Source organism: Cibotium barometz, chromosome 14, assembly GCF_041138505.1.
Source record: "Cibotium barometz isolate CiBa-2024 chromosome 14, ASM4113850v1, whole genome shotgun sequence".
Taxonomy (NCBI): domain Eukaryota; kingdom Viridiplantae; phylum Streptophyta; class Polypodiopsida; order Cyatheales; family Cibotiaceae; genus Cibotium; species Cibotium barometz.
In genome coordinates, this window is record NC_141059.1 from 51731645 (window position 1) to 51758497 (window position 26853).

The 26853-nt window shown below is 47.2% G+C and overlaps 1 protein-coding gene across 2 annotated transcripts in view; it reads right to left on the reverse strand.

Annotated features, from left to right (window-relative positions):
* Positions 1-26853, reverse strand: part of LOC147632165 (uncharacterized) — a 64126-nt gene that overhangs the window by 33966 nt on the left and 3307 nt on the right. Inside the window, exon 2 of one of the 2 annotated variants that reach the window (XM_086808797.1) lies at positions 290-969. In XM_086808797.1, coding sequence (XP_086664923.1) covers positions 290-969 — 680 coding nt within the window. The remainder of the gene's footprint in view (positions 1-289; positions 970-26853) is intronic. The other variant, XM_086808798.1, reaches the window with a different exon arrangement.

Genomic DNA, 26853 nt, shown 5'->3' on the forward strand with positions numbered 1-26853 from the left:
CATCACCTGGACTTATCTCTAAGAACGGGTATAAAAAAGGGAGTCTAGAGCGCTATAGGCCCAAGGGATAGGTCCTAGGCGTGAATTTGTCTAAAGTTAAAACCCCTTCGGCTTTGGGGCCTTCACCCTGACACATATAAATCAATACCTAGGACATATCCGTTAGGCATTTCTCATCCACTGACTTAGCCATGTAGACTCCTTATTGCATACCCATCTTTATGAGGACCGCGTAAATACATGTGATGTATGTAATCACCCCTTAGAAACGTTGATAATGGAAGCATACCTGCATCATCAAACTGTCAGTGGTGTTCTGTTCTTCTTTTGAAGACATTGTTAAAGGACTCCCACCACCTTCGACAGAATTTCCTTCGTTATCACAGCTTCTATTCGAGCTTTTTGGAGCCTCATCAACAGCTTCATAATTTTGTCTACCATCCATGATCTGCCTCAAAAAATGCTGCCCTTCCTTCCGCTGATTCTCACTACTGGCACGCAAAAGCTCAAAACAAGCAGCAAAGACACTCCTAGGATGTGTGTGAAACAGTCTTACAATATTGATTGACACTAAAGCCAGCAGCTTCTCCCGCATAGGCGTTGCAGCGTCCAAGCAAGCAGAAACCTTTTCATCATATTCTGTCACAGCAAAAGTTACTAGATCCTGTCCTTCCAGACGGCAAAGCATGTAGAAAGCTATATTTTGGCACACATCCATAGACATGTCAGAAATCTCTGGGACTTCTGAAGCTGCAGTTACTGCTGCAGATGAGAGCTCTACCATCCCTGATAAGCATGCCTCAGCAGTTTTGAATGCAACACCATCAAAATCTTCACCTTGGAGCACCACACCTTCGCTCCACTCCAATATTTGTATCAGAACATTGGATGCAAGGTCGATTGCACTGGGACAAAACACTGCATAACGCGGGATAAGCTCCGCAGCAATCCGTTGAACACTTGAACAGCCTACAAGTGCGCAAAGACCAACCTATTCAAATTACCTAGAAAAGGGACTGATATGAAATTAATTTGCCCAACAAATGCTTTGAGATGCATATCATTACAACATTTTCGGCTACAAGTTTGATAACGTAGTTATGAGCACATTTCACGTGTTTGCCATGGGTGCACAACACTTGAGTCTTGACAAGTGCATGTAATTACGCGACGATACCTTTTGACGGGAAGAACCTCTCGCATTGAATAGCATACCAGCTGAAAAATTACTAATCCTTTTGTGGATGATTGGTGTTTGGTTGCAACTCAAAGGTGCCTTAGCCAAAGTTTATTTGTCATATTGGTGAAAGAAGAATGAAAATCTAGAAAATGGTCAAAAAGGTGTAGATGAGTTGCATGGATAGAGATGCATTTGTGAAGGTCAAGGAGGAAGATGTGATCTAGAGAGTTTCCTTGGGAACTATAAAATGATGTACTTGCTTCCTGTAATTTGGGCTTGATTAAAAAAATGCTTTAGTCAATGAATTTCACTTGTTCTTTTGTGTCTACCTTAATCCTCAATTAGTATCTTTTATCATGTTCATCATCCTAAGCTTTGATCTACCATCACATCTGTAAGGTCCTCCTTGACCTAGCCCTGAAACTATCTGACAAAGAACCACGTAAGAGCAAGGCTTAAGGCTCACATCCCACCCATAGAGCCCTCTAGACTCTCTCCCAAGGTAAGAGGCCATAGCTACATCCTTGAAGAAGCTCCCACGCAGTAAGACTTGGCGTCCCATACCACCAGGGGACACCCTTCAAGTGGCGTCATGGTGAACATTGAACATCCCCGATGGGCCATGCTCAACGATGTCAAACCAAACGATCGTTGTAACTTATGAGCCTAGGTTTCACTTATATAGGCCACTTGACTTTATAATTAGCCCCGATGATTATATAAGTTGTTAACCCTATAATTACTTATAACTATACCTCCACTTATAAGCCTCTTCCCACGTTAGGGATATCTCCCAACTAGGCACGCCGTGTCCGGCCTCCATCCTGACTGCGTGCTAGTGTGCACCTATCTTGGTGAAACCGTTGTGGATGGTACAATGCAAATTCCTAGAAATATTAAACCTCACATTAAAGACACTAAGTACAGATACATTTACCAGTTACAACCACACTCACCCACACTCAGTATAATTAAAAAAGATGTGGAAAACTTGACAACACATCGGGTCCGGAACGGGCCGCCGCCTCCTCCCCTCCCAATATATATATATATATTCCTTCATGATCTTTGACCACTTCAATGCCAAGAAAATATCTCAAATCATCCAAGTCTTTCATATCAAACTGCCCACTCAATGCCTTTTTGACATGCATAATATCTGTAGCATGATCACCTGTCAGAATCAAGTCATCCACATAGATGACAACCACAAAAATCCCATGATCTTTCTTCTTCACATATGGTAAAGAATGTGCCATAGAACCTGAAAACCAATAAAGATAAGATATTATCTTATCTTATCACTCCAAGCACGAGATGCTTGTTTTAGCCCATAAAGTGCTTTCTTCAACATTGAAGTGGTCAAAGATCATAAAGGAATATATATATATATATATATATATATATATATATACACATACATACATATATATACACATACATACATACGGAGTATTTACAGATACATTTAGAGGGTGCTCTTGCACCAGATTTCCAAGTAACAAGGATGAAAACAAAATAAAACAAGTCCTCCACCGAAGCCCAAGGCAAGGGGTATTTCCAGCTTCACACCAGTCTAGTGTGGATCTCAAAGGAGGAGCCCAATCTCACATAGTCAGCTATGTGCATGGAGCTTCCTCCCCTTGGTGGAGCTCACAAGGTCTAGGCCCCGCTATTGGAAAAAATATCATCTCCAGATTGTCTTTGTGTACCCTAGCATGCTTGCACTCGTCATTTCTATGAGACCCTGCATTAGCATAGCTAGCAAACATCATTTAGGTTTTTTCTAGCATTTTTATGAGTCTTTTTAGGCTATTTATGGCATATTTATGCCTCACGACTGTTGTCGGCCTGTTGCAGCTAGCCAGCCACAGATTTCCAAAAATCTATTTTCAGTGTACAAAGCGTCTCAGAAGGGACTTGCCATGTACTTTGATGATGCGGTCATTGAAGTGATTGATGGGAAGAATCGCTCGGTTGTTGCCAATGGAGTCCATGATGGGGGCCTCTACAAGATCACCAACTTTACTTCCCAGCTCACACGCACTAACTCCCATATTCATTAGCTTTTCTCCCCCTTAATGGCTTTGGTTTCTGAGGCAGATACTTCTCTGTGGCATTCACGCTTCGGTCATGTACCCATGGCTGTCTTACAAAAGTTCCATTCTCAGTAGGTTGTCAGCGGACTACCTCATCTCAGGTCTCTTTCACACATTTGCTCATCCTACATGATGGGCAAGCATCATCGAGATGCATTTTCAAAGGAGGCCACTCATCAAGCAACTCGAAGACCGGAGCTTATACATGCATATCTTGCTGGACCCATGGAGGTTGAGTCTCTTGGAGAGGCTCGATATTTCTTCTTCTTGTGGATGATTTCACTCACAAAAGTCCAAGTATGTTTTCTGGCTCGTAAGTCAGAGGCTTTTACCAGTTTCAGGACTTGAATCACGATGGTGGAAAAACAGTCTAAGAGTACAATTTCTTTTCTTCGAACTGATAATGGTGGCGAGTTTGTATCGTTTGATGACTTCCTTACATCAAAGGGCATTCACCAACAGACCACAGTTCTTTACACTCGTCAGCAGATGGAGTTGTGGAACGGAAGAACCAGACCGTAAAAGAGATGACTCGTGCTTTGTTGCATCATGCAGGTCTCCCTGCTTTCTGGGGTGAAGCTGTGGCTACCTCAGTTTATCTCATTAACCACTCTCTCACAAAAGCGGTTGAGGAGATGACTCCGAAGGAGGCTTTTACAAGACACAAGCCTTCTGTTTCTCACCTACGTGGTTTCGGTTGTGTTGCTTATGTGCATGTCCCAGATCAGAAGAAGACCACACTCGCACTGAAGTCAAAGAGGAGGATCTTCACAGGCTACAGTCTGAGATCCAAAGGGTACCGCTTCTGGAATCCGGAGGTTGATGACATCATCGTTGCCCCAAATGCTCGGTTTGATGAGAGCTTGTTTTACATCAACTCCTCTCCACCTAATGCATCTCCAAATTTTCTGGATGATCCATTCCCAGCAAATGTTAGTAACCTTATACCTCTTCCACATCCAACTCCTCCTCCTGTTGCTGTAACTCCGGTGCCAGCTGCTACTTTACAACCACGAGTTCCTGTTGCACCAGCTTCTGCAACTCCCAATCCCTCTAAGAGTCCTACTTTGACTCCGGGATTACCCCCACCAGTGCTTACTTCATCACCTCTCCCAACAGCATCGGATGAGTCCTCTACTGCAACTGGATCTTCTTCTTCACGCTTTGAGAGGAAGGCTGACCTACCTCGGTGGGGTCAACAACTCTTTAGAGATTCTGGTCTCAGTGATGCATAGCTCCATAACCAGATCTCTAACACCATCACTGGACCTCGCCGTTCATCTCAAGCTCCCACATCTCATCACACAGTGAATTATGCTCTCATGAGTTTTCTCCAGGAGATCGATGAGCCTGGGAGGCTCTTTCACAGCCGTAGTGGTGGCAAGCCATGGACGCAAAGATGTCCTCTATTGAGAGGAATCACACTTGGTCTTTGGTGCCACGGCCTTTACATTGTTGTGTGATTTTCAAAGTCAAGTTTCATGCATATGGTACTTTGGACAAGTACAAAGCCCGCCTTGTTGCTCGAGGATATGCTCAAAAGGCAGGTGAAGACTTTGATGAGACATTTGCTCCTACAGCCAAGTATACCACCATCATGATTGTTTTGGCTCAGGCTACACACTTCAGATGGCCCGTGTTCCAGATGGACGTAAAATCCGTTTTTCTAAATGGAGATTTAGAGGAGGAAGTTTATGTTGGGCAGCCTCTTGGTTTTGTGATTCAAGGACAAGACACACATGTGTATCTTTTGAAGAAGGCTCTCTATGGTCTCAAACATAGCACCCGTACCTAGTACCAGAAGATTGATGCCTTCTTGTTATCTCTTGGCTTTGAGAGGTCATATGTAGACAGCAATCTCTATGTGCTTCTTTCAGATGGGGATATTTGTGTCATTGTTTTGTATGTTGATGACCTCATCCTTTCTCGCCCAGATACTGAGTTGGTCACACAGGTTCAATCCAAGCTTTCAGAGACATTTGAGATGACTGATCTTCGCCTTCTTCATTATTTTCTTGGGCTGGAGATTTGGCAGAGAGATGATTGTATCTTCATTTCTCAGAAGAAGTATGTGCAAAAGCTACTCTCACTTTATGGATTGTCAGACTGTACACCTCTATCTTGTCCCATGGATCCCAATGCCAAGTTATCCAAGGAGGATGATACACCATTGGTGGATTCCAATGAGTACCAGCAGATTGTTGGCTCATTGCTTTACCTTGCCAACACCCGTCCAGATATCTCCTATGCTATGAGTGCTCTCGGCCAATTCTCATCAGCCGCTCGAAGGTCTCATTGGCAGGCAGCTTTGAGAGTTCTTCATTATCTTTGAGGTACTTAAAATTATGGCATCACCTATTCTTGCGGTGTTGATTTGGTTGGTTACACAAAAAAATTCTGATTGGGCAGGATACTCGGAGGTCTACATCTAGATATTGCTTCATGCTTGGTACAGGATTGGTTTCTTGGAAGTCTCACAAACAGAGGATTGTTGCTGCTTCTTCCACCGAGGTTGAGTACAAATCCTACCTTAATCAATTTCGTGAAGAACTTTGCTCCTCGAAGCCGATCCATGAGATCATCCATGCATGGCAATGGATACCCATTCTTAACTGTGAGTTTGTTAAGCCCCTTGTGATCTACACAAAAGCACATCGTGTCATGCCTTTTCCTAGACAAAAGCACCAGTTCCCCCATGTAGACTTACTCGACTGCACAAACCCCCCTTGAGATAATCCTACACATTTACCTTTGAATTTCATCCTCCTCGGTTTGATTAAACCAATAGGGTTGTTTCGTTTACAGCACTTCCATGCAATAACTCAATAGTGTGATCCACGTTCCTCTCAAGTGGTAAACCATCAAGCAAATCAATTGGGAACACGTCTATGAACCCATGTTTAATATCTCTTAACCCACGAGATTCATCCAATTCTATGATGGTATCATCCATGCCACGAAACGTGTTACAATCACAAGAACCCACCCTCGCAAATCGAGAATCGTGTAAAGGATATTGCACTTGAACAAACTTAAATGACACGATACACATCATACTTGAAAGATGTTAAATGTTCATTCATATCAATAGCTGATATAATAGGATATCCTTTTCTCGAGGAGGTACAAAATGGCGATCCTTAATTACAATGGGGTAATCATTATATACCTAGATGAATCCAGGAACATGCCCAAATTCACCTTATAAGAAAGTGCAATTTATAACCTCATGGTAGTCATCCACAAGACAATAAACCATCAACACCATCATGCATAGTATGCATAGTCACCAAAAATGTTTCGGGGTTTTTTACGTTTCAAGGTTTTTGAGGTTTCGGGACAAAACGTTTCATCTTTCGGCTAAGAAACGCGGAGGTTTCGTAGTTTTTTCTATATAAATACAATAAAATGGTTTAGAACTTGTATTTTGTAGAATTATTTGTAAGCCTACCTAGTGCTAGCTAGGCACTTAAAATATGGAAAAAGCTTAGGCAATTGTTGTCACAATTGGGTAATTGGGGAGTTGTGAAATTGTGACTCGTAAGAAATTGGGCAATTGTGAGAAATTGGGGATTTATGAGAAACTGGGCAATTGAGAATTTATAAAATTGGGAATATTGGGGAATTTGTGAGAATTTGGGAGAGAGAGAAGAAGGAGGAGGAGGAGGAGGAGGAGAAGAAGAAGAGGAAGAGGTGTCTGCAACTCGCGTGCAAGAGAGAGAGAGAGAGAGAGAGAGAGGATGTTTGGGCTGCAGGTCGCGCGCGGAGAGAGAGAGAGAGAGAGAGAGAGTGAAAACCCAACATTTAAAAAAAACACTAAGACAAAATTTTAAAAAAAGACAAATTGCTTTTTTTAGAAACGAAAAAAAAAATCCTCGTTTCTAAAACGCGTTTCTGGCGTTTCAGCTGTTTCAGGGTTTCGGAGTTTCTCAGCCCAAAAACGCGTTTTTATGTGACTATGATAGTTTCGACTAAATACTATGACATCCCCACTAACGTCATCAAAGGGTATAGAACTTGGTATCAATATATGCTCCCACACACACACCTCCCACGCACACACATAGCATACATTCATACAAAGGTCTGTGTACTGAGTTTCTGTCAAAGCTCCAAAGATACGGGGCAAAGTAGGATTCTTATCTTTGAACCAAGATATTCCTAAGAGTAATAACATGGTTTTCATAATCTTTTTGCAAAGTAGGATTCTTATTTTTGAACCAAGATATTCCTAAGATTACATAAACCCGATCTAGGGTCATGAGGTGGAAGTCAAGGTTCTCGCGATAATCGCCCATGCACAACTCTAGGTTCGGAACTGCCTTGTCCCAAATCTCCGACGCCATGCTCAATGCGAAGTTCACTTGGTAGTAGGTACCTGTGGTCACGGGCAGTTATTACACTTCCGCTGGCTCAGGGAGGTTTGGGCATTATAGATCCAGTCGATCAGAGTAGAGCCTTATTGGGGAAGCTTATCGTTCGGGGGTTGCTTCCAGGCGCTGAGCCTTGGAAAGAGCTCCTCTTGCAGCGGCTGCAGGCTCGGGCGCCTCCAGCAGGGGGCACTTGGGCACCAGAGATTCGCTGGATCTTCATAGAGATGAGGAGGACAGGCCTCAGTAGAGGATGGGAGGACAGATTTGCTTTGAGTATCCTGAGAGCTTGGGAGCTGCTGAGACCGGGGCTCTCTCAGCGACCTCCTTCTTGTGTTGAGGAGCGGGCCAGACAGCCGCTCATCTGGAGCCCAACGGTTCGCACAGAGCAGGGTCATATGCTGGGTTCTCGGCCTCGTCTAGCCTGGGGGCCTCTAGCGGCAGGCCCAGCTCGTAGTTTTGGAGACTGGCAGGCCTTCTGCAGTCTCCCAGAGGAGATCCAGGTGGAGAGGCTGAGTCACTTCAGAGGGGGGTTGATTATGAGGGATGATATTCAGGAGGCACTCACAGAGGAGTGGTTCACGCCTCTCGAGCCAGTGGCCCCACGGTGGATGGGAGCCTTTACACAGTTGGAGATCCTGATTGCTGTCAGAGCTTGCACTGAGGATGGTAGTTGCCTCTACTATGAGATTCACGATGAGGGCAGACTCCAGAGAGTGGAGGTGGAGTCGCCTTTGGTTGCAGAGTGCACCTTTCAGAGGATTCGGGTAGTGGCCGCCGCTTCTCGGAAGTGGCATATTGACCCCGACCCTGCTGATGTGCTCCCGGATTGGCGCATACGGGCATATGCAGCGCGCCCCTTGGCCCGGCTACAGTGGGACCCCGGGGAGTACGAGTGGCATGATCCTTATGCATCCCTTGAGGCCACAGAGATTACCTTTTTCCAGTATACTGTTCGGCTAGGGCGGCATATTTTGACGGCAAGGAGGACGGTCTCTCCAGCGGCAGCGGGGCATTGGCGGCTACAGGGACTCTCACAGGAGTTCCTGGAGGATTTCTGGGCTCGGCTCTGGGCTAGTCGACAGACCCGCAGGATCTCGACTTTTCAGTGGCTGGTCGCCCACAGGGGCTCAGCAGTTGGCACTTGGCTTGTTTACAGCGGTCTTCCGGTGGCCTGCGTCCGATGCGGCCACCCTATGGAGACACAGAGACATTGCCTTTGGGATTGCCCTCAGGCGCAGCAGATTTGGCTGCGGATGCTGCGTATTCTAGCCCCCCTCTCTCCAGAGGGTATGTTTACGTGGGGTGCCGCTGCTTGGTCGACTTCGTCAGGGCCTGCTATGGGCTATGAGATGGAGCAGGGCAGTCAGGCCATCAGATTTATTAGGGACCAGCCTCGCCTGGTTCCGGCACCGGATTTCTCGTTCGCCAGCTGGACACAGGAGAGGGATTTACGATGGGAGCTCCTCAGCAGCCTCACCATCTGGTTCACCTGGAGCGCCCGGTGCTTTACGGCCTTTGAGGGGAGATTGGAGCCACCAACAGAGACTCTACGGGAGATTTGGCAGGAGTTGATCCATACCCTGCGAGGACAGTACGACCGCATCCGGGGAGACTCGGATGAGGCGATCTTGCGGCGCCAGGCCTTTCACACCACTTGGCGCTGTGGCCCCTTCTACACCTTACACACGGGATCCCCTCGGTGGCACTACAGGGGCCACCTGTTTGGCTCTCCCCCCCCCTATTGTATGATTTAGCCTCTCAGTCCTTTGTACTGATGCTTGTATTTTGCAGCACCTAGGGAGAGTCTCCTGGGCTGCCATGCTGTATTCACTGCTCTGTTTCTCTTATGAGCAAGAGAGATCTTTTGTAGCCCTACGGGCGTTTTTTATATAACTAATGAAAGGATCTTTTCTCGGGGGGGGGGGGGGGGGATACCTGTGGTCACTTGCCACCGTTGGCAACCGCAGTTTCTACACCAAGCAAGCACTCAATTGCTACCATTATCAAAAAGTATAGATACCTTCTGGCCCTTGATCCAACCCTCCATCCTGAGGAGACCATGCTTGCCGAAGGCCAAAGTACCCAAAGAGCATCCTCGGCACAAAAAACTATGCTCTAGATGGTGAATTTCAATAGTAGACATACGAGGATTACTTGAGAGTTCGTGAACAGAGATGGACTTGCTCTTGTTCTTGTTTGGACAAGCCTTGGCATATGCACAAGTTGGTTGCCCTCGAAGCACGCTCCCGTTCTCTTTGCTTCCGCCTTCTCAGATGCCTTGAGTTCTTGTCGAGCCTTCATTGTACTTTGCTGAGGTGGAGCCATTCACTGTTGGGGTTAGGATGAGCTTTTATTGCCACCATAGGATCGCTTTTTATTGTCGAATCCCTACTGGGGTTTTTGCGGAGTGCACTTGTGACCGTGGATATTATCTAAGTTTTGGGTAAATTTAATAGCATCCTCCAAAGTCTTGGCTCCGTTCCAAGAGACTTCTAACTGGTAATCTAGATCTAACCCATGCGTAAACATCGCCATGGCATGGAAAGGTTTCACTTGGACGTAACAATATCAGAGTCTAGGGTTTAGCAAATGATAGCATTAATAAAGTAATTAGCATTTTGATTAAGTACCTAGCTTAGGATTCCTTTCTCCCCTCCATCTTACCTTCCTTGTCACGATGCCCGATTTCACCTCCCACATGGCAGCCAAGAGAGCTTTCCTCCGTGGCACGTGCAGAGATAAATGCACGTTTCCAAGCAATGGGCACTAGGCCATCTTTGCCACGAGCTGCTCCAAATTTGGCAACTACACTAACTCAAGCTTTTGAGCAGGGACTAGACGATTTCAAGGACAAAGTAGGCACCAACATGATGTTGCAAAGTGGAGTTGTTTGCTCCCCTAGTGTCACGTGCATCCCGCACTTGGATGCCACGTAGACATATCTGTAAAGAAGGTGCAAGACCTGGGGTGGAAGACTGGTCCCATGTGAGCCCAGTCCGGGACGAGTCAGCCAGGGTCCCACTCTAGTCGTTCGAGGTCAGGTGTGCATTGTTGTCATGTGCACAGCGTGTATCTACAGTGCGCTACACGCACACAAGACTACCTTCGAGGTTTGGGGAAGCTTGGAGCTAGGCAAGCTGATTGGCGAGCTAAGTTAGGGATAGACTAACGAGCAAGCACCCATGTATGGACGGGCGGATGTCCAAGTGTGGACGCCCGTGACCGGCCAAGAGCCTATAAAAGGGTGGCCAAGGTTAGTCATTAGTCATATAGAGTCTCGCGTGTCTTTGTGAGAGCTCTATGGTCAGGAGCCTGGATCTAGTGCACACGTGCAACTGCTTTATGCAACCGAGGCCGGCAACAGTCTCGAGGCCAGCAAGGGTAGCTTCGTGGCGGCATGGGACGTCACGAGGTAGAGATTGGTCAGTACGTTCATCTAGTTAGCTCAGCTCGTGGCTCGGTGCGGACAGCCAAGACTTGTGGGCTTGCCCACGGCTGTCAAGGTTGGGAGGTGAGTCAGGCCTGCACCCTCGTCATGTTTGTTTGGTTTGTTTGCAGGTTTCGAGTCTTATACCAGGAGCGTTCTACGAGGAGATCCTATGGGGATTTGACAGTGGTATCAAAGCAAGCCTCGTGAACGAGTAAGTCGGTAGGTAGAGAAAAAGATGTCGAAGAAAAGGTATGAGTTCATGAAGATTGTTGTTTTTCTGAGTATACTGCTGTTTTTTCAATTTCAGCATGTTATTTTGCATCGTTGGAACCCATGTTAGGGTTTGGTCTTGTAAGGGTTATTTGCTTTGCAAAGAAGAAGGGCTAAATGTGTTCTTGCAACTGTATGAACAGTTTGAAGAGAGAGAAAAGAGGAAAAAGTCAATCGGTTGTATGTTTGTAAGAGAGAGAGAGAGAGAGAGAGAGAGAGAGAGAGAGAGAGAAACGCCTGTGTGGTTGTTCCAATCGCAGCCGGGTTGGTATGTGTAGGCAGGCAGGCACGTGTATGCTAGTAGCCTGTACACGCAGCCAGGCACGTAATCTTGCATGCAAGCTAGTATGCGCAGGCAGCACATCCAGCCAACTGTACGAGCAGGCAGTCGAAGGGACAAGCGCCAATACACAGGCGGCCGACTGTATGTGCAACAGGCGCAGGCTGCCAAGAACGTGCGTAAGCGACAGCCGATTGCAGGCGGGTGCACACGCACAGGTGGCAGCGCTAGCAAGCAGACGGACGGGTGGCAGGTAGGCGGCTCTCCGTGCTGCAGAAAAATGCAAAAAGCGTGGTCGCTGAGTGTTTTTTTTAGCTTTTGTTTTGTTTGGTTTTTTTATTATTTATTTAAAAAAAACACTACCGTGTGCTTTTAGCGTTTTCACCTACGCCGAAGGGTTTTATTTAACCCACACTTAGAAGAGGGGTTTTAAAAACCCATGCTTTGCTTTATAAGTATTTTTTTTTTAAGAAAACAGAATATATATAATTTTTATTTTTTTTATTTTATTTTTTTTTTTATTTTTTTTTTAATAACACAAAAGCAAAAGCTAAGTTAGCTTTTGGGGAAGCCTATATATTCCCCTTAAGCGGGCTTCTTGACACACATCTCTCAAGCTCTCAAGCTCTCTAGCCGTCTCATTGTGCAAGATAAATATTTTTTCTCATCTTGCCCTCTTCAAGATGTCGACCCAAGAATCCGAGTTGGAGCCCATTCTCGAACGTGAAGACCTGCCGGCTACGGAAGCCACCGATGCCGATCTTTTCAACGATTTTGTTTCAAAATCAGATTTCCAAGAGTTTAAAGTTGCTCTCGAAGCTTCTTCCTCGGAACGTCAACCACAAATCGCCGCGTAGATGCAGGCTTTAAAGAACTCCATCTCTTTGTTAACCACTACCCTACCTACTCTTTCAGGTATGGATACCTTGGCACCTGCTTTAGGTCCCAATATTACTCCGGAACAGTTTGGGGGCGAGCAAAAGCAGCGTACCAAGTAGATAGTGGACACTTGGCTACATAAGTGGCAAGTCCATTTTCAGTTTCATCCATATGACGATGGGAAAAAGATCCAATTAGCAGCAGGTTTCCTCTCAGGTTAAGCTTTGCTTTGGTGGAAAGAACTCAACCCTAAACCAACAACTTGGGCACAGTTCGAAGCCCCCCTCAAGAAAGAATTCCTCAAGAAAGAGGATGACTATGATGTTGTTGCCCGGTTTACTACTTTGACCATGACCTTGCACAACCTCACTTATGAGGTCTATCTCCAGAAATTTAGGGACTTGCAAATGAAAGCTACGAAGATGGATTCCACAACTCTTTTGGATTTCTTCGTAGCCGGTTTACCGGACTCATACCGTTTATAGATTAAAAACAACAAATGCAAAACTTTGGACGAAGCCATTCATTCCGCTCGTATCTATGATGATACAATGATCTCTTCCAAATCTAAACCCGTTACCGAGCGGGGGAACAAGCACAAAAGGAAGTTCTCTGCACCGATGACCAGCACAACAAAAGGAAAGTCTTCGGACCAACCTTGGAAGAATTCAACTTCGACACCAGCGAAGAAAAAACGTCTCCTCAAGGCTTTGAAGCTCAAGGAGGAGGGACGTTGCTTCATCTGTGAAGAAAAAGGACATATGCGTAACGAGTGTCCGAAGCAAAAGGATGCAAAGACCAACGCAGAACCCAAGCCAAAGGCAGCTAACCAATTGTCTTTGACAGGTACTTCAGTTACTGTACTTTCTCGCCCTATTTCATGTTCTGATTGTCTGTTCAACTCTAAAGTTTTTGACTTGCATGATCTTCTCCGAGTTTATGGAGAAGTGAATGGCCATAGAATCCACATTCTTCTAGACCCTGGCAGCTCACACAATTTTGTTAATTACAAACTTGTGCAGAAATTGGGTATTGACACAACACCCAGCGATCATACCTATGAGGTACGCCTACCTGCGGGTTGACAAGTATGGGATCGAAAGGTGGAGATGCTACCGATCCGGATTCAAGACTACAAAGATACTCTAGAATGCTATATTATGCACCTAGAACATGTAGACTTGTTATTAGGGATTGAGTGGGTTTAAGACTCTTCAAGTCCACATAGATTGGTCTAGTCATATTTTTTCTTTTGAACATAGGAACACCCAGTATAGTATTTTAGGTGATTGTATACATCCATCTCAGGCACCTATTGTAAATACATTTGATTTTGGTAATATAATGGATTCTTCTTTGTATACTGCTTTCCATTGTGTATTGACTCCACTTTCTTCATTTCTCATACCTTCTATGGATATCAATGAATTAAGTGTATTTAAAAGCAAAGAATTACATAAGATACTTGATTCGTTTCAAGATGTATTTCCTAAGGAACTGCCATCGGGCTTACCACCTGAAAGGGCAATAGATCATCGTATTGACCTGATTCCTAGTGCTCACCAAGTTAGTATTCCACCTTACAAGATGAGCCAAGCTGAGGACGATGAGTTGGCCAAACAACTCGAAGATTATTTGAGGATGGGACAAGATTATTTAAGGATGGGACAGATCCGTCCAAGTAAATCACCTTGGGGTGCACCTGTGTTGCTTAGGAGAAAGAAGGACAACACCTAGAGAATGTGCATAGATTACAAGAGATTGAACAAGCCGACAATTAAGAACCCTTATCCTCTTCCTAGATCAGATGACCTAATTGACCGGTTAGCCGGAGCAAAATATTTCACGAAGATAGATTTACGTACTGGTATTGACTGATCATCAGTCAATCAAGTATGTGTGTGATGCAGATGATTTGAGAGGAAGGAAAGCTCAATGGACTCAATTAATGCAAGATTTTGATTTTGAGATTCGTTATAGAAAAGGGTCCATGAATAGTGTCGCAGATGCACTTAGTTGAACTAGAGAGGTGAATACTTTGTCATTCACCTAGATTACTACAGACTTATTTCAGTCATTGAGAGAGCTTTGTAGGACTGATAGTTATTTTGGTCCATTTTGGCAGAAGATCCAGGACGTGAGCTCATTGATTGACCAAGACTCAATGACTGAACAGCCTACCATTCAAGCTGCAGGAGGTCAGTGGATGATTCGGAATGGTTTACTATTCCATAATGACAAAATTTGTGTACCACAGATCCCGGACATTACGTCCAAGATTCTTAAGGAGTGTCACGACGCCCCTTCTGCTGGACACCCTGGGGTACACAAGACACTATCATTAGGGAAATACACTTTTTATCGGCCAAAGAAGAAAGGGTATGTAGAAGATTATGTTCTCAAGTGTCAAGTTTCTCAAGCAAATAAAGCTAAACGCTTTAGACACGCTAGGTTGTTGCATCCTTTGCAAATCCCAGGTAATAAATGGAAAAGTATTTCCATGGATTTTATTACCGGATTTCCAAGAACACATCAAGGCCACGATTCTATTTGGGTTGTGGTAGATCGCTTCACAAAAATGGCTAGATTTTTACCAACCCGGAAGACTATTTCAGCTACGCAATTAGCACAGCAGTTTATCAAGCAATTGTTTAGATTGTACGGGTTACCGCAGGACATAGTCAGTGATAGGGACTCTAAGTTTACGAGTGATTTTTGGAAACTTGTTTTTGAGAAGTTGGAAACAACTTTGAATTTGAGTTCCTTAGATCATCCTCAATCTGATGGCCAGACTGAAAGAGTTAATCAGATTTTGGAGGATATGCTTCGAGCATATGTATCCAAAAGGCAGAGTTCATGGGAGGATTATCTTCCTATGTTAGAATTTGCATATGACAGTACTAAGTATACAAGTACAGGTTTTAGTCCTTTCATGCTTATGTATGGTTTTCAACCTAGATCACCTGTTACAGTGGGATTCTCAAGACTTCCGCATGATGCAGCACGTAATTTTTTGCAAGATATGCAAGAAATGTTACAAGTTGCGAAGGAATCTATTAGAAGTGCTCAAGACCGAGACAAATTTTATTCTAATAGACATCATTCACCTAGAGAGTTCTAGGAAGGAACGATGGTGTAATTGCGAGTTCCGAAAGATTTCAGAGACTTTACGGACAAGTCAATCTCCGAAATTATCCCCTAGATATTGTGGACCATTTCGTATTACACGACGGATTGGTTCAGTTGCATATGAATTGGATTTGTCTTCTCATGTGAAAGTTCATCCTGTATTTCATTGTCACGTGCATCCCGCACTTGGATGCCACGTAGACATTTCTGTACAGAAGGTGCAGGACCTGGGATGGTGAACTGGTCCCATGTGAGCCCAGTCCGGGACGAGTCAGCCAGGGATCCATGTCAGTCGTCCGAGGTCAGGTGTGCATTGTCCTGCACATGAGTCCAAGGTCAGGTGTGCACTGTCCTGGTGGTTCTGTGTATTTGGTAAAGTACCGGATGCCAGATCACTGAGTAGAGTATGTTTAGGACAAGGGGCCAGCCCATAGGGCTACCCCGGAGCTTAGTATGGGCATGGGAATGGTGTGAAACCATCCCCATGTGGGCCAGTAAGGCCTAGGCTGGACCCACCAGCCATGGAGGGGCTGTAGGACAGCCCTAGGGCAAAGATAAGGCTATTTCCAGGAGCTTACAGCCTTTATTTGGCTGTAGGGCATGTATGGGGCAGCCCATGCAGGCTGCCCAGCCCTGGGATTGTGGACAAAAGGTGTGCCCAGCCCTTCAGAAGCAGGCGCCTGATGACCAGCCAGCCAGGAAGTGATGCGCAGGATTTATGGGAATTTTTCCAGCATTTAATGGGATTTTCAGCATTAAATGCTGAATATCCAGTCGTGGGACATATCTGATGCTGGCCGCCTACTCTTATGCTGGCCGACTGTCCCTGAAGCGTTCATCTCATTTTTCACCAAGTGCTCAAGCAAACCAAGGGGCCAAGACAGCCAAGGGCTTGCTAACGCAAAGGGGTGAAGGATTCAGGTCAAGGGCAGGATTTTCCAGCCAAGAAAAGGTCAAGTTTTCTGTATTTGTTTTCAGATTTACATCATTCTAATAAAGCAAATACACCATCCGTGGTGGGGGCCCTACAGAGGGTAATTGGGACCCAATACTGTGTCCTCTCCATCCCCCCCCTTCTCTCTCTATTTTCTGCACATCTCCTTTCAGTTTGTGCGTTAATTTCCGTCGCGGAAAAGAGTGCTGATTTCTGAGTTTTGAAGTACCGATCCTTCTCAGAAGCTTCCGCATATTACAGTGGTATCAAAGCCTACTTCAAGGACAAAGATTCAGCAAAGAAAACCAGGAAATTTTTCTCGCTCGTGTGGTTGGTTTTTAGACGCCGGTGGACTACCCCTTTTGGAGTGACTCCTGTCCCTCGAAGGACGGTTGGTTGTTAGCCTCCGGAAGCCTCCGAAAGTCTCCCACACAGATAGTGGATGGTCAGATTACGTTCCGGAAAGGAATTGCATTTTCCTGCTATGGCGAGATTCGGCGACGAGAGAGACCCAGAACCATGGGACCAGAGTGCACCAGGCAGCCCAGCTAGGGCACCTGGCTTGAGTGTCACAAACATGTTCCAGTAGATGATGCGAGCAATCGCAGACCAAACAACCAAGTTGGATGAGCAGAAGGCGCGGATCTTGGCTCTGAAGGAGCGTTTTCGCTCTCCAGCGTCGCGTTTAATATCTCCTCCTCCCTCTCCTTCCGTGTCCCAGATACCAGATCCTCGTCACAGGGACCCTCTTGCAGGGTCACAGCCGCAGCCAAGCTCCTTGCTTGAGTTGCAGATGCGTGCATTGGAGATCCGACAACGAGAAGACGACGCCATGCGACGCGTGGAACACGAGCGTTACCTCAGAGCTTTGGACGCCAGATTGACACCGGCGGCGCCCTCGAATCATTTTCCCGAGAAAATGAATTTCAGTAAGTATAATGGTAAACTCGATCCCACAACTCTTTATTCATGGTTACATCAATTTGAAGCTTACTTTGCCGCAGTTAGGAAAACAGATACTGACAAAGTGATCTTAGCCAGTTGGTACTTGGAAGGTGAGGCCGTTCCTTGGTGGGCTTAGTGGGCTCATGCCCACACCAGAGCAGGTATGGCAGCTTATGTGTGGGACGAATTCGTCCGCGACCTTTGTTTCTACCGCCCCACTACCTTGAGCGACTCGAAGACGAGTTCAGAGGAGCGCGTCAGAACGCGCAACCAGTCCTTCAGTTTGCCAATAAAATTTCGACTTTATGTCTCCAATTAGGCTTATCTGATACGGACAAGAAAGGGCAGTTTTTGTATGGCCTGGACACGCAAATCCAACGGGAGGTGCGTATGTTTAGGCCAGCCACCTTTGAGGACGCACTCTCGCTTGCGCAAAGTGCAGAAATGAAACACAATGGTGGCAAGCCCAAGACTTCCCAACCGGCTTCTCCCAGGGCTAACACCTCGGGGAGCAAAAGCCAGAACCAGAGGGGGTCTTCCCCACAACAGAGCCCGAGAGCCTTTGGCTCCAAGAACTCGAACAATGCGTCTAAGCTTACTCCAGACCAGAAAGCGGAGGCAGGCAAGACAAGTGGCAAGTTGAGTGCTGAGGAGCTTTCTCAGTACAAGGAGGAGGGTAGATGTTTCTTTTCTCATACAAAAGGACATACTTCTCGGGATTGTCCGAAGAAGCCTCCAAAGGCCGCCGCCGCCTCCACAGCTTCCGTGGTGAGCTCAACTCCCACACAGACCCCAGCGGCTAATCCTAGTTCTTCAACCCCCGGTGCTTCCGTTGGAGCAATTATTAGCCGGGAGCTCGAAGATAAGCAGAAGGGCGCCCATGACCAGGAGTATGAGCGCAACGAATTGCTCAAGTCCTTTGGCTACATAGGTGGCCAGAGAGTCGTCTTGTTTGACAGCGGGATGTGGTCACGGAATAGGCCGCTAGGCGTGCCCGTTTCCAGCTGACTCCGGTGGACAAAGTTGAGGGTTTTAGCACAGGTATGACAACGAGCGTCTCAAGTATGAAGCTCTAGGTGCTAAGTTAGTGATTCAGGGCATAGAGTTTGTGCGTGACTTTATGGTTGCCCCTCTTGTAGGAACAGACATAATTTTGGGTATCCAGTGGTTTCACAAGTTTCTTCCTAACGTCAAGTGGGACAAGCACACGTTCCAGATCAATCGGAATGTGTCAAACACCCCGGTGACCATTAAGTGTGAGCCAGGTATTCCAAACTTTCCGCTCATAAGCCACTTGCAGGCTAAGCGAGCAGTCAAGAAAGGCGCACAGTGTGCAATGATTTACATCTAGACAGCCCAAACGGCAGCCAGTGCTTCCGAGAAGTACTCGGTTCTCCATGAAAAGTTTCAAAAGATTTTTCTTCGGGACAGCCTCCCTCCCCAGCTCCCCCCGTCCAGACCGGAGGATCACAGGATTGATCTCCTCCCAGGCTCGGAACCCCCGAGCAAGTTTCCGTATCGCCTTTCTAAGGCAATGGAATCGGAGTTGGACCGCCAACTCCAAGAATTGTTGCAAGCTGGCTTCATCTGCCCCAGCGTGTCGCCATTTGCAGCACCGATCTTGTTTGTCAAGAAGAAAGATGGGTCTTCCCGGTTGTGTGTCGATTATTGTGCACTCAACAAGCTGACTATCAAGAGCAGATTCCCGATGCCTCGAATTGACTATATTCTCGAGAGGCTGAATGGAGCAAAGGTGTTCTCCAAACTGGATTTAAAGAGTGGGTACCACCAGGTACGGATTGTAGAGGGGGACATCCCCAAGACAGCCTTCCGTACAGAACGGGCCCACTATGAATTTGTGGTCATGCCATTTGGTTTGACGAACGCCCCAGCTACATTTAACCGCATGATGATGCGTATTTTCCGGGAGTTGATTGGAGAGTGTGTGTTCATATTTCTGGACGACATACTCATATTTTCAGCTACAGTGGAGCAGCATGACATTGATGTGGAGAAAGTCCTTAAGTTGCTGGAAAGCAACGAGCTCTATGTCAATGAAAAGTCATAATTTTATCTATTCCAGGTACATTACTTGGGATATATAATTAGTGCTGAAGGCATTCGACTTGATCCGGCTAAGGTGGCCGAGATTATTAACTGGGAAGTAACTCAGACGGCTTATGACATTAGATCATTTGTGGGTATATGCCAGGCATATTCCACCCACATTGACAAGTTTTCTGATCTCTCGGCAGACCTCACCGATCTGCTAAAGGGAGTGAAAACAAGAAGGCAAAAGATTTGAATGACTCCACGAGCGTTGGAGGCATTCCAGAACCTCAAGGTGGAATTGTCAGAAGCGCCTTGTTTAGCCCTTGCCTCGTGGGACGAACCATTTCAAGTGATCACCAATGCGAGTAACATCGCAATTGGAGGTGTATTGCAACAGAATGGTCATCCAGTAGCAATTCGGTACTCAGTGGGAACAAGCATTGGATGCCACAGGACCATGCCATTTTCTGATACGCGATGGTTGGCTTTTCTACAAAGGCCGGCTATGTGTCATGAAGTCATTCCGGGCAGCTCTTCTCCATGATGCCCATGACGCCACTACAGGTGGTCACAGGGGCATGAATTCGACTCTGGAGAAATTAGAACGGCAATACTATAGGCCAAAGATGAGACGTGATGTGTTTACATATGTACAACGCTGTGACATTTGTCAAAAGGTGAAAGCTCCTCATGGAAAGAAGATAGGGTTGTTACAGCCCTTGCCAATTCCTGAGAGTCCTTTCCAGGACATTTCGATGGACTTTGTCACAAATCTGCCTCCCAGTCCGAGTAAGCGTAATACGCAATGCCTAACTATTGTTGATAGGTTTAGCAAATTTGTTATGCTTATTCCTTGCAGGGTCACTGTGACCGCCGAGGATGTTGCCCAGTTATTCATTCGGCATCGGTACCCGGTTGGCGGGATTCCTAGAACCATAGTGTCAGACCGAGATGCCAAGTTTACAAGTCATTTTTTGAGGGCATTGTTTGATAATTTTGGTACTAAGCTGAATTTTTCTAGTGCATTCCACCCACAGACAGATGGCCAGACAGAGATATACAACCAGTTGGCCTTTGATGTGCTGAAGTGTTATGTCCACGATCAACAAGGTAAGTGGGAATCATTTTTGCCTTTAGTTCAAGCTGTTTTGAATGACTCTTTTTCTTCAGCTATTGGCAGGACTCCATATGAGGCAGCGTTTGGAAGACCTTTCCAGTCATTGTTAACAAGGACTTCGTCTTCAGTACCGGAGGCGAACATAGTACTCTTACCAGGAGATCCTAGAGTCAGTAAAAGACAAATTGGCTAAAGCACAAGAGGCCTACACTCGACAGGCCAATAAAGACCGAAGGGATATGACATTTTCGGAAGGAGATTGGGTGTATCTTCGGATTATGAAGCAAAGATTGAAGCAGGTGGGCAAGCGATGCCCAAAGTTGTCTTTCAGGAGCTTCGGACCATTTCCCATCCGGGAAAAGATTAATGAGGTGTCTATGCAGTTAAAGCTACCTCCGAGTTGGACTATGCACGATGTATTTCATGTCAGTTGGTTAAAGCCATATGCAGGTCCACCCCCTTCAGAGGTCAAAGACGAAGCGGAACCAGACATTGTGGATGAAGCAGAAGTAATGGTTCCAAAACAGATCCTTCTGCACCGTTTCAAGCATGGCTCAGGCCAAAGATTACGGTAGTTCCTCACGAAGTTTCAGGACCGAGGAACTCATGAAGCGGTATGGCTCGACAAAGAATTTTTCGAAGACTATCCGGCATTATTGACGGATTATTTGGAGGCTATGTAGCTTTCGTCAAGTTAAGCAAGTTAAGCAGAAGGGGATGTCACGTGCATTCCGCACTTGGATGCCACGTAGACATTTCTGTACAGAAGGTGCAGGACCTCGGATGGTGAACTGGTCCCATGTGAGCCTAGTCCGGGACGAGTCAACCAGGGATCCATGTCAGTCGTCCGAGGTCAGGTGTGCATTGTCCTGCACATGAGTCCAAGGTCAGGTGTGCACTGTCCTGCACATGAAACAATGGCAGTCCGCGCTGTGAGTCTCCCTCTAGAATGATGTCAGTGGTTCTGTGTATTTGGTAAAGTACCGGATGCCAGATCACTGAGTAGAGTATGTTTAGGACAAGGGGCCAGCCCATAGGGCTACCCCGGAGCTTAGTATGGGCATGGGAATGGTGTGAAACCATCCCCATGTGGGCCAGTAAGGCCTAGGCTGGACCCACCAGCCATGGAGGGGCTGTAGGACAGCCCTAGGGCAAAGATAAGGCTATTTCCAGGAGCTTACAGCCTTTATTTGGCTGTAGGGCATGTATGGGGCAGCCCATACAGGCTGCCCAGCCCTGGGATTGTGGACAAAAGGTGTGCCCAGCCCTTCAGAAGCAGGCGCCTGATGACCAGCCAGCCAGGAAGTGATGCGCAGGATTTATGGAAATTTTTCCAGCATTTAATTTGATTTTTCAGCATTAAATGCTGAATATCCAGTCGTGGGACATATCTGATGCTGGCCGCCTACTCTTATGCTGGCCGACTGCCCCTGAAGCGTTCATCTCATTTTTCACCAAGTGCTCAAGCAAACCAAGGGGCCAAGACAGCCAAGGGCTTGCTAACGCAAAGGGGTGAAGGATTCAGGTCAAGGGCAGGATTTTCCAGCCAAGAAAAGGTCAAGTTTTCTGTATTTGTTTTCAAATTTACATCATTCTAATAAAGCAAATACACCATCCGTGGTGGGGGCCCTACAAAGGGTAATTGGGACCCAATACTGTGTCCTCTCCATCCTATAGTTTCTCGCGTGTCTTTGTGAGAGCTCTATGGTCAAGAGCCTGGATCTAGTGCAAACGTGCAACTGCTTTATGCAACCGAGGCCGGCAGCAGTCTCGAGGCCCGCAAGGGTAGCTTCGTGGCAGTATGGGACGTCACGAAGTAGAGATTGGTCGGTACGTCCATCTAGTTAGCTCAGCTCGTGGCTCAGTGGGGACAGCCAAGTCTTGTGGGCTTGCCCACGGCTATCAAGGTTGGGAGGTGAGTCAGGCATGCACCCCCGTCATGTTTGTTTGGTTTGTTTGCACGTTTCGAGTCATGTACCAGGAGCATTCCGCGAGGAGATCCTATGGGGATTTGACAATTGTCCTGCACATGCGTCCAAGGTCAGGTGTGCATTGTCCTGCACATGAATAGTGCCAGTCCGCGCTGTGAGTCTCCCTCTGGAATGATGTCAGTGGTTCTGTGTATCTGGTATGATACTGGATGCCAGACCACTGTGTAGACAGTTAGGGTTTGCATATAGGAAAGGGGCCAGCACATAGGGCTACCCCAGGGACAAATATTTGGGCATGGGGGAGGTGTAGAACCACCCCCATAGGGGCCAGGAAGGCCTTGGCAGTGCCCACCAGCCATGGAGGGGCTGTAGGCCGGCCTTCGGGCTCTTGGACAGGCAGCCAAAAGGTAACTAGAGCCTAGAGGACTGTAGGCCAGGTGTGGGGCAGCCCACACAGGCTGCCCAGCAGCCAGAAGCTCATGCGCATAATGGCCAGCAACCCATATAAGTGATGCGCAGCATTTTTAGCATTTAATGCTGAATTTACAGGTCGTGAGGCTTTTATAAACAGCCGACTGGTAAAATCCAGCCGACCAGCATCAGTGAGGGGTATAAATACCCATTGCATAATTCAGTTCTATTCATCTCATATTTCACCAAGTGCTAAAGCTGATCATAAAGCCAGGATAAGCTAACGCAGAAGGGGTGAAGGATTGAAGGTCAAGGGCAAAGGATTCTCCTCAGCCAAGAAGGTTCAGGTTTAGTCTTTTATTTCAGTTTTGCATCATTCTAATAAAAGCAAATACACCATTCGTGGTGGGGGCCCTATAGAGGGTATTCGAGACCCAATACTGTGTCCTTCTCTCTCTCTCTCTCTCTCTCTCTCTCTCTCTCTCTCTCTCTCTCTCTCTCTCTCATCAGACAGGACCTCATTTAGTTGGACACTAGGAGGACATGGCTAGAGCCCTCACAGGAGTTGGGACGAAGATGGCTTTCTATAGAGACCATCTTCTCCGCCCACCCTTCCTCAAGATTCCGTTTTCCCACCCACCCTTCCTCAAGCCCCCAAGGCAGCAACATGACTCTCTCTCTCTCTCTCTCTCTCTCTCTCTCTCTCTCTCTCTCTCTCTGCTTGTGGGAAGGGCTGCACAGTAATTTCAAGGAATGGCCCCGAGTCTCCAAGAGAAGCTCGAGGCCCTCGAGACGGCAATGAAGGCACTAATCAAGGAGAACAAGAAGACATCCGATTCCAACCTCAACGAGGTGGAGAACAAACTACACCGACACATCATGGCCCTCGAACCATGGGTCACAGACCTTGAACACAGCACTCAAGGAGGAGGTGAGTGCATTGAAAGTGGAACTGGTAGCCGTCAAGAACACCGAGAAGGAAGAAGGGGAGATCAATGACAACACTCTCACGGCCATCAAGGAAGAGATCTCCAAGGAGATCACAAAGGACATGGAGGGAAAACTCGAAGCCAAGCAGTCAGGATGGGTTGAGGTGGTGAAGAAGAACATCCGTAAAGAAGTGAGGGAGGAGACTCAAAGGGAAGAGCACCAAATCGTTCACACCACCATTGAGAAGGAGAAGATGAGGCATGCCCGCCGCCTCAACATTCGAGTCACAGGTATAGCCGAGACACCCGACTCCACCCCCAAGAAAGATGGACAGCTTCTATGCATGAAGCTCGGCTACAGGGAAGAGGACCCTCTCCCCTTCACCAAAGCATGGAGAGCCGAGAAAGACTCAACACGCAAGCAAGCCCTCATCCTACAGTTTGCAAGAGAGACGGAGAGGGTCACCTTCATGAGGAAGAGGGTGATTCTACGAGGATTACAGGGAGATCCCATCTATTTGGATGACGACCTTACAAGGATGCAGATAGAACACAAGAAAACATGCATGCCGAGAGTCCTACAAGCCCGGAAAGAGGGCAAGATAGCATTCTATCGCGATGGCCGTGTCATCATCGATGGCAAGGCCACCGATAAGCGCCAGGCGGCCTATGGGACATCGGCTATGGAGGATCCAGATTCACAGATGCACTTTGGACACATCCTGGGAGGATGGAGGACGTCATGGAGGGACGGGACATCATACTACTTACAAAGACGCACCAGAGCCTAGAGAGGGGGCTACCCAAAGTAGAGGGCTATCAGGGAGTTTACTTACAGGGGGACCACACAACAGAGCACATCGAGAGGACTATAGCGGTACTCTTCAAGCGAGAGCTACACGAGCACCTGCAGGTGGTAGCACGTGACCAGGAGGCCAGATACATGTGGATTAGACTGCAGCTCTCAGCAGACAGGGTGTTATACATTGCTCTATGCTACTTCTCTCCTAGAGGATCGAGATATGCCATGACAGCAAAGGATGAGAGTAGAGGCGAGGAGGAGGACACAAGGCCATTGGGAGAGTCACCAAATGCAGCCCTTTCAGATGAGATCATACACTACTCCAACCTAGGGGAAGTCCTCCTTATGGGGGACTTCAATGCACGGACACAGAGCCAACAGTGCGACATTTATGATTTCGAGCACCTCGAGGTGATGCACACACTGGAGGTGGAGGACACGGGAGCTTGCAAGGTGTCAAAGGACATGGGGCCGGATAACACCAGATATGGTCATCACTTACTTGAGCTGGGAGCGCGACACCATCTCATTATTTATAACGGGATGAGACAGTGGCAAGATTCAGGAGCACTGACATGCTTTCCACGATCAGGTGGGGTAGCACAATGGACTACATCATGGGGTGCATGGAGACCACACAGGCAGTGACATCTTTCACCATCCCCCCCTGTCCTATTGGTGCGGATCGCACGTACCTCTTACTGTCACTGGCAAGCTCCACACCAGCACCCACACAGCCCACACAGGCATCGCATACAACTTTCTACTTCACCCATGACTTAGCAGACATATATGAGCATCGTATATGACGGGCTATTCCAGATGGATCCCCTGTCACCTCTAGACATACTCACCACCCAACTGTCATCTCTACTACATACGGCCGCCACCCGCAGCTTCCCCCACCATACACACATTGCACACACAGATAGATCTGGGAGCATGCCCCAGAATCGGTGGTATGATGATGAGTGCAGAGAGCTATATAGACACCTCTGTGCCCAGAGAGCACTGGGAACCATTACACAGAGACAGGCAAGCCGACAGATGAGGATCCTCACACGCCGTAAGAGGCGTACATATGAGGAGGCACAGTACTGGGATATATACCACCTACTCATGAGCAGAGATGAAGCCACTGCATGGCGCAAGATGAGAGAGCCTCGCCCTCATACCCCGATTGAGGATCCACACACATGGCACACATACGCAAAGAGCCTCTACAATATCCCTCAGCAGCAGCCGCCCATACCACAGCCACAGGAATCCCGCCCTACCACCTCTACTTTCTTTACCGCCTCGTTGGTAGAGAGAACTATCCGCCGGTTACAACATGGGAGATCGGCTGAACACACAGGTTTACAAAGTGAGCATCTTATTTATGCAGCTGACACACTGGGACCCTTTGTTGCTCACCTCTTTAATAGGGCACTAGTGGAGGGCCTACCAGCTGAGTGGACTATGCACACCATCGTGCCTCTCCACAAAGTGGGAGACATGCTAGACCCCAACACCTTCAGGACTATCATGATTGGCCATACATTGGCCAGGCAAAGAAGGAGGGACCGCGGGAGAAGAGATTATACTGCTGCTTTGTGGATTTCCGCAAAGCATTTGACACGGTGCCACGAGAGACTTTTCCAGCGCCTACAGTCATTGGGGATCCCATCAGAGATGATTTGGGGCATCTATGCTTTACATGAGCAGGTCTTCGGGCGCATACGATGCCCCGGTGGGGCTATGTCCCCACAGAGCCATGAGTTGAGCTAACTAGATGGACGTACCGACCAATCTCTACCTCATGACGTCCCATACTGCCACGAAGCTACCCTCGCGAGACTGCTGCCAGCCTCGGCTGCATGAAGCAAGTGCACGTCTGCACTAGATCCAGGCTCCTACTCACAAATCATGCGAGACTCTATATGACTAATGACTAACCTTGGCCACCCTTTTATAGGCTCTTGGCCGGTCATCGGGCGTCCACACTTGGGCGCCATCCATACTTGGGTGCCCGCCCGTTAGTCTATCCCTAACTCAATCTGCCTAGCTCCAAGCTTCCCCAAACCTAGAAGCTAGTCTTGTGTGCGTGTAG